General features: G+C 42.2%; 1 protein-coding gene across 1 annotated transcript; it reads left to right on the top strand.

Moving 5' to 3' along the window:
* Mrpl35 (mitochondrial ribosomal protein L35) lies at positions 1 to 8,382 on the top strand. Its single transcript, XM_048352563.1, has 4 exons — positions 1 to 78; positions 3,170 to 3,356; positions 4,517 to 4,661; positions 8,044 to 8,382. Exons 1-4 carry the CDS (start codon positions 36 to 38, stop codon positions 8,230 to 8,232), a joined length of 564 nt encoding a protein of 187 aa, XP_048208520.1. The 5' UTR covers positions 1 to 35; the 3' UTR covers positions 8,233 to 8,382.
* The last annotated feature ends 2,021 nt before the right edge of the window (positions 8,383 to 10,403 follow it).

Raw genomic sequence — 10,403 nt, 5'->3', positions numbered from 1 at the left:
GCGCCGCGCCCGCTGCCGCTGGCGAGCGGGCCAACATGGCGGCCTCCGTGCTTGCGGGCGCGCGGAGAGCGGCTACAGGTCAGTGGGGAGCGACTGCTCCGTGTGCCTTCACTAGGGGAAGAACCGGCCCGGGCGGGGCGGGCGGAGTCTGGAGGTTTCTAGGAAACGCAGGATCATCGGTGGAGGCGAGGGAGCTGCTCCGACTTTTCTCCGGGGCGGGGCGGGGCGGCCGCCACCAAGCCTGGGTCCCGGCCTGGCGCCAGGCGAAGCTCCCTGGTCTGCGAGCCTCCCTAGCTTCCCGCGGGCCTCCGTGGCTTTCCTGCTCCTCCTTCCTGGAGGACCGACCTGAGTAGCCGGCTGAAAGCGGGTCACGGGGGTGTGGGGGGAGGAGGGAGGGGAGGAAGACACAAAAACTCCACCTTTCTAACTTGACCTTGAGGATTAAGATATATATATATATATAATGTATATAATATCTAACGTATACGTATATATATTTCTATTTGAGTATCCATTAACTTACCTTAATTTTGGATTCTACGGTTGTAAAGTGAAGATGGTACCACCCACCTGGGGATTAAATGAACTCAGGTGTAAAGCCTGTGCGTGGTGCCTACCAAGTACACCGCTTAAGGGTTGTGCATGTGTAGCCATCAGGGATTGTGACTAAATGTGTCTTTATAATCCCCAACGCTCTAGAGTGAGTATGTGCCCGCGCACCTTCTGGTCTTTGGCCTGGGCACTGTCCTGGAGTTCTTTTGCTCAAGATTAACCCTCTACCAATTGAGCCACACCTCCACTTTAGGGTGGGGCTGTTTTGGTGGCTAATTGGGAGATGAGAGTCTCTAGGACTTTAGTGCCTCAGCTGGCTTCCAAACTCAGTCTTCCAAATCTCACCCTCCAGAGTAGATAATATTACAGGCATGAGCCACCAGCACCCCACTTTAAGTGGTTATTTATTGGTCCAAGACTGGGACTCGATCTCAGTATCTGACACTTTTGCTCATTGACTGGCATTCTACCACCTGAGCCATGCCTCCAACCCCTTGAATGATTTCTTGATACAAGGGTGAAGGCAGGACTTGTAGCAAAAGTTAAAAGTTTAACTTTAAACATGAAGAAAGTGTCAGCAAATTAGTCTCACACAAAACATTAAGGATATAATTCTTTGGGAGAAAAAAAAGAAACAAGGCAACTATCTAAAAATGTCTAGGTGTTAGAGAAGAGCTTTTTTATTTTTAACATAGATTGTGTATGAAGTGTAACTTATTAAGAATATATGTGAATAGTTTAACAACTCTGCTATAGCAGACATTTGTGTAACTAATACCAGGTCAAGATAAGCCCCTTCACCCCTGTGCATTTCCTCAAGTCAAAATTCTTTTCTTTTCCCAAGTGTAACCTCTTCTGAATTTTTAGACCTCATACTTCATTATTTCCTTGATTATTTTTCCAGTAGTAGCTTTAGCGTTCATATGTGCATCCCTCAGCATATTGCTAGTTTTGTTTGAGACTTTAATGACTAGAACTGGAATCAAATAGTTTGTGCTCTAGTATCTGGCTTCTTTTATAAGATTTATTAATTTTGCATGTAGCTGTAATGTCTGCTTTTCTCCCCTCACATCCTTTTTTGGGCTTAAAACCGGGGCCTTTTTGTCTCAAAGCTGGAGTTCTTTTTTGTATTTTTAATTATATTGTCTTTATATTGTACAAGGGAGTTGCCATTTAACAAAGCAGTTTAGTATGACTACAGTGCTTCATCAGTGTCACTCCTTTCAACATTCTCACCATCCCTCCCAACCCATCCTCGAAGCTGGAGTTCAATCCCTTCAACCACACCTTCACTTCCAGCTTTTTGCTGGTCATCTGGAGATAAAAGTCCTACCCAGTAGATAGAAGACAAACAATTACACCTCCTAGCCCACGAGATTCCTATCTCTTCCAGCTAACCACCAAAAAAGCTGTAAGTAGAGCTGTGGCTCAAGTGGTAGCGCACTAGCCTTGAACAAAAAGAGCTCAAGACCCAGGCCCGTGTTCAAGCATCAGATTCGCTCAGGCTAGCTTCAAGCCATGATCTTAGCCTCCTGAGTAGCTAGGATAACAGGCATGAGCCACCAGCAACCAGTTTGAAATGATTTTATTTAGATACTACAAAATTACTCACTGTATGTGTGCAATTTAACCATTTTCAGTAAGTTAAGGAAGTTGTACAACCATCACATTTGTCTTAGGACATTTTCATCATCTGTACCATTTCTTTAACATGCACATTAACATGGTCTCAAAGTGTGCCTGGAGTCAGCCCTGTATGGGATTACAGTTTGTAAAGAGGATGGCATCTAGTCCACATTGCTTTCTGCAGTCTGCCTTCCAGCCACCCTGCCTTATTTCCCACTACTCATCTGAAGCAATCTAACATGGTCAGGCAAGGACCAGCAGCCTCAGTAGAAGGCTTGGTCCAGACTCCTCTACTTAGGTTTATTTTAGCCCCAGGTCTTTTGCTAAGGTTGTTCATCCCTCTCAAATGCACTTCCATGTCTGAACAGTAGTTGCACTGAGTGTGGGAGTTCTGTCTCTAGAGTATAAGATCTGAGGGGTTAGAATAAAGCATAAGACCTTGAGGGTGGAAATTAATCTCATGTATACCTTGTTCCCTGGTACAGTACAGAGAGGTAGGACATGCTAGGCTGAATTATGGTGATGGTTTTAGAATCTTTTTTAATTTTTAAAATTTTTTTGTGCTTATACTGGGGCTTGAACTCAGCTTTTTTCATTTAAAGAGGGTACTCTACCAGTCACACCTCACTTCTGGTTTTTTTGCTGGTTAAATGGAGATAAGAGTCTCTTAGACTTTTCTGCCCAGGAGAGCTTTGAACTGGGATCCTCAGATCTCAGCTTCCTGAGTAGCTTGGATTATAGGCTTGAGCCACCAGCACCTAGGTAGAATTCCATAAGTATTCAAAAATTCCTTGAACATATAAAATGATTAATTACATGATATGTAACTCATAACTATAAAGTTGGTTAAAAAAACAAAACTCCATGGGTGAATCTGATGCTCAGGACCTTTTATTACATATTTACATATGTTTTAATATGTTACTTAATTTTAAATATTTGGATGCATATTTCAGAGACTTACGTTAAGTACATATACTTCTCTCTACAGGACTCTTAAAGCCTCTGAGTATTTTGATGTCTTCAGCTTATGGAAACTGTGCCAAGAATGTCTGTCTTAATTCTGCCCTGTTTCCCAGGCATTTCAGTCATATTCAGACACCAGTTTCCTCTGCTTCCCGACCTGTCACGTCTGTCAGAAATCTAACATGTGAGCATACTGCAACAGTCCTGAATAGGTAAACATGTTGCATAGACAGAATTTCTGAAATCTTCGTGCCTAGGATGGGAATATGGCAGTAGAATGCTTGTAAGGTTCTGGAATGAATGAATGGATTGCCTGAAAGACATGTTAGAAGTTCATGATATACTTTGCCTACCTGCAGTTTAGTATACAGAATTTGCCTGACTGAGTTGGAGAGTATGGTTGATAGGAACATACCTAGCTGCCTGCAACAAGAATAGGTAGAACATAATTTTTCCCCCTCTTTAGCAGAGGTGGGCAATGAACCCTGGGCCTTGTGCAAGTGTGGTAAATACACTGTATCACCATGCTATCCCCGCTTCCCCAGGCTTCACTTTCACTGTTGTATGTATGCTTTCCTGGATGGAAATTGTCTGGAAAAGTGGGGGTGAACAAACAAGGCTGGACAGTGAGTAGTTTTCATGAGGTCAGCAAATGCTCAGTTAAGCACCTCTGGGTGTCTGGTGTTGTACTTGGCAGAAAGGACACAAAGGTAAATGAATGGAAATCCTCACAGACTTTTATGTGCTGGTCCAAAGCTTAAACTCGGGGTCTGAGTGCTGCCCCTAAGCTTTTTTGCTCAAGGATTGTAGTACTCTATCATTTGAGCAACACCTCTACTTCCGACTTTTTTGCTGGTTAATTGGAGATAAGAGTTAGGGATTTTCCTGCCTGGGCTAGCTTTGAACCATGGTCCTCAGAGCCTCCTGAGTAGCTAGGATTAACAGGAGTGAACCATATGCATATGGCCCTCCATATGGCCCTCAAAGAGTTTATAATGTGGTAGGCAGATAGATAAGAAATCAGGTGGTTAACAGTGAAGCCCCTTCACACAACATAATGGGATAACTTTTTTCATGGGATTGAAGTGGGGGATTTTATTTTAGGTGCTAGAAGTCAAACCTAGTACCTTATATATGCTAAGCAGGGGTTTGAACTCAGGGCTTTGCACTTGCCTGACCAGGCACTCTAGCACTTGAGCCATATGCCCCAGCCTGAGATATCTGCTGCTCATATGTGTCATGAGTCATTTGAAGTGATGTATTGAAAGCTCCATCCCAGTGGAGCAGCATCGAAACACCGGATCTTCAACGCAATGAATTTTAGTGTTGAGTCATTCTGATTTCTGAGATATGTTTCTAAATTATATTTTAGAGTGGCCCTTTTGGTTCCCAGCATCCTGAAGACACCAGTCCGAACTGTCACATACTGCAGCACAAAAAAAGGCAAAAGAAAAACTGTAAAAGCTGTCGTCTATCGGTTTCTTCGACTTCATTCTGGTCTTTGGCTAAGGAGAAAGGTGAGTCTTTCCACTGTTAGCTGATTTTAAAAGAGCAAGAGTAGGAGATTAAGATGTTGCAGAGTTCAGTGAGCCTGTTTGTGATTTGTCTTTTCCCATCTTAGCAGTAGCTTTCACAATGCTATGCCTATGTGTACCAACTGACAGGCATTTTTGTGAATCCATGTGAGTGAAGTGTAAACACTAGTAAAAAAGTATTAATCAAAAGGACAACATCTTTGCTGTAGAACAGGTACATGTTCTAGACCCTTCTAAATTTGTGGATAAATGGGTTGATTGGAACTCAGTTCATTTCTCCATTGAAATTAGTTTCCTACTCTACTCAGCAATAGCTCATATAATGTGTAAGTAGCTGAAGTTCAGAGAATTGAACTGTTGTTGGAGTCATAAGAAACATTTCTTTCCTTTTGTTATACCAGTTTTAAGTCCAGGTCCCTGTCTGGCCCTCAATAAAAAGACGTGGGTGCTTTTTGCCATGTTTCCATTTCTCTTTAGTTAGATCTGTAGCCCACATGTTACTGTGAAGGAATTGATCAAATTTTCCAGTCATACCTTGCTGCAACTCAGCACGGCATTCACAGAATGGCCTGCATATGTGTGAAAATACTCAACTAAAAATTGATAAAAAGGTAGGAGATGAAAGTTACAAATATTATAGATGAGGTGAATTTTTTTAAAATTTGTTTTTTGTTGCTAGTCCTGGGGCGTGGACTCAGGGCCTGAGCACTGTCCCTGGCTTCTTTTTGCTCAAGGCTAGCACTCTGCCTCTTGAGCCACAGCGCCAGTTCCGGCTTTTTTCTATATATGTGGTGCTGAGGAATTGAACCCAGGGCTTCATGTATACAAGGCAAGCACTTTACCACTAGGCCATATTCCCAGCCCCAGATAAGGTGAATTTGAGCTAACATTATATTCTTATTTATATATAAATACCAGAAATGAAACCTGTACAATTACTTTATGCTAATGTGTGTATATATATATATATATATATGTATGTATGTGTATCTTTAAAAAAAAATTTTGGGGGGGTCAATCATGGGGCTTGAACTCAGGTCCTGCTCATTGTCACTGAGCTTTTGTGCTCAAGCATAATGCTGCACCTCTTTGAGCCACAACACCATTTCTAGTTTTCAGGTGGTAAATTAAGAGATGGAATCTCACAGATTTTCCTTCCCAGGCTAGCTTTGATCCACAGTCCTCTGATCTCAGCCTCCTGAGTCACCAGCACCCAGCTAGTAAACTTTTTTGGGGGGGAGAGGGGGTTGGGGCAGGTCCTGGAGCTTGAACTCAAAGGTAACACCATTTGAGCCACAGTGCCAGCCTTTTCTGAGTAGTTTATTGGAGATAAGTCTCATGGACTTTCCTGCCCAGGCCAGCTAAGATTTTTTTATATATATAGGTATCTTTCGGGAAGGAATGTCTTCCCCCTTTACATCTTTTACTAGCTAGGTACCAGTGACTCACCCCTGTCATCTTAGCTACTCAGGAGGTTGAGATCTGGAAGATCGAAGTTCAAAGCCAGCCTGGGCAGGAAAGTCCTTGAGACTCTTATCTCCAGTTAACCACCAGAAAACTAGAAGTTTTCTGTGGCTCAAGTGTTAAAGTGCTAGTCTTGAGCTGAATTGCTCAGGGACAGGCCCCAGGCCCAGCGTTCAAGCTCCACCACTGACCCCCCCCCCACCCAGAAAAAAAAAAATCTTAAGAGGAGCCAAGCACTGATAGTTAATGCCTCTAAATCCTAGCTACTTTGTTTTGTTTGCCAGTCCTGGGGCTTGAACTCAGGGTCTGAGCACTGTCCCTGGCTTCTTCTTCTTCTTTTTTTTTTTTTTTTTTTGCTCAAGGCTAGCACTCTACCTCTTCAGTCACAGCACCATTTCCGGCTTTTTCTGTTTATGTGGTGCTGAGGAATCAAACCCAGAGCTTCATGCATGCTAGGAAAGCACTCTACCACTAAGCCACATTCCTAGCTAGCTACTTTGGAAGTTGAGATCCATGCTTAAAGGCCAAGTAGGGCAGAAAATCCTATGTAACTCCATTTCCAATTAATCAGCAAAAAGCCAGTCCAGAGGAGAGAGATACTGCTCAAGTGATAGAGCGCCAGTAAGACAAGCAAACTCCAGTACTGCAAAGGAGGAAACCCAAACTCTAGGTTGCTTATAGTAATGTGTAAAATCTGAAAGTATTTTCATCCAGGTATCTAATTTTTATCTCCCTTTCCATCAGCCTCACATTAGGAAAAATAGTGACTATGTGGCCAATAATCCTTTTTAGCTTTCAGATCCCAGTTTGCTACTTCCCTAATCAGTGGTTCTTTTCTTTAGTTTGTAAAATGAGAATAATAGTATGTTGTTGTAACAAGATGCTAGTGCCTTACACCTATAATCCTAGCCACTTGGGAGGCTGAGATCTGAGATCCCAGTTGGAAGCCATACTGGGCAGGAAAGGCCTTGAGACTCTTACCTATCTCAATTAGCCACCAAAAAACTGGAAGTAAAGCTGCAACGCAAGTGGTAGAATGCTAGCCTTGAGCAAAAAAGTTCAGGAACATTGCCCAGGTCCTGAGTTCAAGCCCCAAGACTGTCATAAAAAAAAGAATAGTATGTTGTTGAAGATTGCTAAAGAAGTAAGATAGTGTATAAAAAGTTAGCTGTTATATATCATTATCTGGCCAACCACACAGATTTATTTAACTACCTTGTCCTGCCAGGTTCTGGGGAGCCAACCCAGAGCCTTATTCATACTAGGCAAATATTCTACCAATGAGCTACATTCCCAGCTATCTTCCCTCCCTCCCTTCCTTCTTTTGCTCTCTCTTTTCCTCCCTTTGTTCCTTCATGTTGCCTAGAGTGGTCTTGAACTCATGGGTCCAAGTTTTCCTCCCAAATAATTTTTTTTTTTTTTGTCAGTTGTAGGGCTTGAACTCTGGGCCTGGGCACTGTCCCTGAGCTCTTCAGCTCAAGGCTAGTACTCTACCACTTGAGCCACAGTGCCTCTTCAAGTTTTCTGGTGGTTAATTGGAGATGAGTCTCACAGGGACTTTTATGCTCAGGCTTGCTTCGAACTGTGATCATCAGATCTCAGCTTCCTGTATATCTAGGATTACAGGTGTGAGGCACTAGCGCTTGGTTGGCCTCAAACTTGTGATCCTCTTGTGTTAGTGCTGGGAGTAAAGCTGTACATTAGGCTTGTGAATTTAAATAATCTTTTTCCAAATGTTAAGTACATATGCATTGTACCAACTACTCAGGAATGAAAAACATTCCAGCCTCAATAGAAATCTGGTTTTTGTTCCTTTCCCATTGATCCCATAAACCATGAGTTATTAATATAATCTGTTGTTTTCTTCATAATGTTTTACTTGTCTTTTAATATCTCACAGGCTGGTTATAAGAAAAAATTATGGAAGAAGACAAGTGCAAGAAAAAGACGCTTGAGAGAAATAGTGTTCTGCAATAAAACCCAGAGTAAACTCTTAGATAAAATGACAACGTCTTTCTGGAAAAGGAGAAACTGGTATGTTGATGATCCTTATCAGAAGTATCATGATCGAACAAACCTAAAAGTGTAGATCAGAAATTTTACAATTTCCCAATTATTGATTATATATCCATGTATATATGACGTCTTTGCAAAAATAAAAGTATAAAACTGAATGTAAATTGTTTGAACTGACATGTAAACATAATATACCATTAAACTTATGAAAATTTTAAAACTTGATGGATTAAACATTCAAGTTTGCATAATTTTTACAAAATGGAAGTGACTACATTCGAACAAGTTGTTTCAATTAGACTTACTTAATGGGAAGGTATTTCAAATGAGGAAAAGCAGAACAAGTCAGTAAAGTTAGTAAAGTCAGTAAAGTTAGCTCAGGCAGTGTGCCATATTGTAAAGATACATGCCTGGCAACTCAGGAGCCACCTCTCCAGCTGGATCCGTGAAGCATGGATTGCTCTGTGCCTCGAGAATGGCAGAGATTGAAGAGTGCTGCTCCTCAGGGGAGGGAGGCATTTTATGCTATTCTAGTAGGACTCTCCCTTGTGGATTCTACTCCGTGCACCAACCTCTCACACATAGCTTTTGCCTGCTGTCTTGTTCCCTGTAATAACTTCAAGGTTTCTGGGGGCCTTAGAGTGCCTTGGTGGGACAGGTTGGCAACCAGGGCCTCAGTGTGCAGAAATGAGCTGAGATAGAAGGGCTGAAGGGCACACTGTTTAGGAGAGATTTCATATATAGAATTCTTATTTGGGGATAGGATGACTTATCAAAATAAACTCTATACTTCACAGCTTTTGTTAGAAAGCTTGAAAGGTCACTTGAGTGACCTTCAAAAACAGGCATAATTTAGAAAGTACAAAGATTGTGTATTCACGGATATGGGTAATGTATTGAACATCTACATACCCACAATACTGAGCACATAGCCGCAAAGCTCAACATCATACCTGTCTTGCAAAGAAGATACCATTTGTCTTATCCCTAGTTTAAGTTTGATGAAACTAAAGCCTGAAGCTTAGGAAGGTTAAGTAAAATACCCCAAAATAACAGCTATTAATTCCGCAAACCCCAATCTGATTCCTTTGAGTTCTGTATACTTCACTCAGTCTTCTAATAGCATAAGAAAATTGATGTATTAAAACAAGTGACTGTAGTCACATTGGAAGTTCTCCATACTTTATAACACCTCCAACTCAGCTTTTAAATTTTGTAACCTTGCTTTTTAGGTGGTAATCTTGTTCCATTACATTGCTCCTGCCTCAGTACATGAATAAATGAATGGCTCTCCAGCCTTTCTTTCCATCTTTTTGCTTTCTGTCCTCTGAATCTGTTTCTTTTCCTCTTAGTACTTGTGTCAAAGTAAAGGAAATGAACTTGTGTTTCACTGATGTTTTCACGTCTTTGAACCTCCCAGTGAAGGATGAAGCTCAAGTGTACTGGCTCTTGTTTTTTGTTCTTTTGGTTTTTTGTTTTTTTTTTGCCAGTCCTGGGCCTTGGACTCAGGGCCTGAGCTCTGTCCCTGGCTTCTTCCCGCTCAAGGCTAGCACTCTGCCACCTGAGCCACAGCGCCCCTTCTGGCCATTTTCCATATATGTGGTGCTGGGGAATCGAACCGAGAGCCTCATGTGTAGGAGGCAAGCACTCTTGCCACTAGGCCATATTCCCAGTCCCCTGGCTCTTGTTTTAAAGACAAGGGCTGCAGAGGGCAAAGACCATCCTCATTATCCACAGTTCCCTGCACATATGCTGCCCTGCCCACCCCTGTACTGGACAGGTGCTCTACTGCACATGAATAAACGCTGAAGCAAAATGACCCACCAATGTCCTTTACATCGAGTTTAAAACTGCTATCCATGAACTTCTGTGATTTCACAGCTACCCGTTTTAAAGCTGTGAAAGTGACTCAGGTTTATGTTTGTATGATCAACCATTTTCAATTTTTTTACTTTTTGGTCAGTCTTAGGGCTTGAACTCAAGGCCTGGTCCCTGTCCCTGAGCTTTATCACTCAAGGCTAGTGCTCTATGACTTTGAGCCATGGCACCACTTCTGGTTTTCTACTGGTCAATTGGTGACAAGACTTTCTCACATTTTCCTGCCTGTCCTGCCTTTGAACCACAATTCCCAGATATCACTCTAAGATTACAGATGTGAGCCACTAATTTGTTTTTTCTTTCTTTTTTTTGGCCAGTCCTGGGCCTTGGACTCAGGGCCTGAGCACCATCCCTGGCTTCTTCCCG

The sequence above is a fragment of the Perognathus longimembris genome, chromosome 8 (genome assembly GCF_023159225.1).
Source record: "Perognathus longimembris pacificus isolate PPM17 chromosome 8, ASM2315922v1, whole genome shotgun sequence".
In the NCBI taxonomy this organism is placed as follows: domain Eukaryota; kingdom Metazoa; phylum Chordata; class Mammalia; order Rodentia; family Heteromyidae; genus Perognathus; species Perognathus longimembris.
The sequence above is the reverse complement of the archived record's forward strand: the minus strand, read 5'-3'. Positions and strand labels throughout refer to the sequence as shown.

Coding starts and splice junctions, on each gene's coding strand:
- Mrpl35 (XM_048352563.1), top strand. CDS start 36: ATGGCGGCCTCCGTGCTTGCGGGCGCGCGGAGAGCGGCTACAG. Junction 79..3,169: donor CGCGCGGAGAGCGGCTACAG/GTCAGTGGGGAG, acceptor TTCTCTCTACAG/GACTCTTAAAGCCTCTGAGT. Junction 4,662..8,043: donor GTCTTTGGCTAAGGAGAAAG/GTGAGTCTTTCC, acceptor AATATCTCACAG/GCTGGTTATAAGAAAAAATT.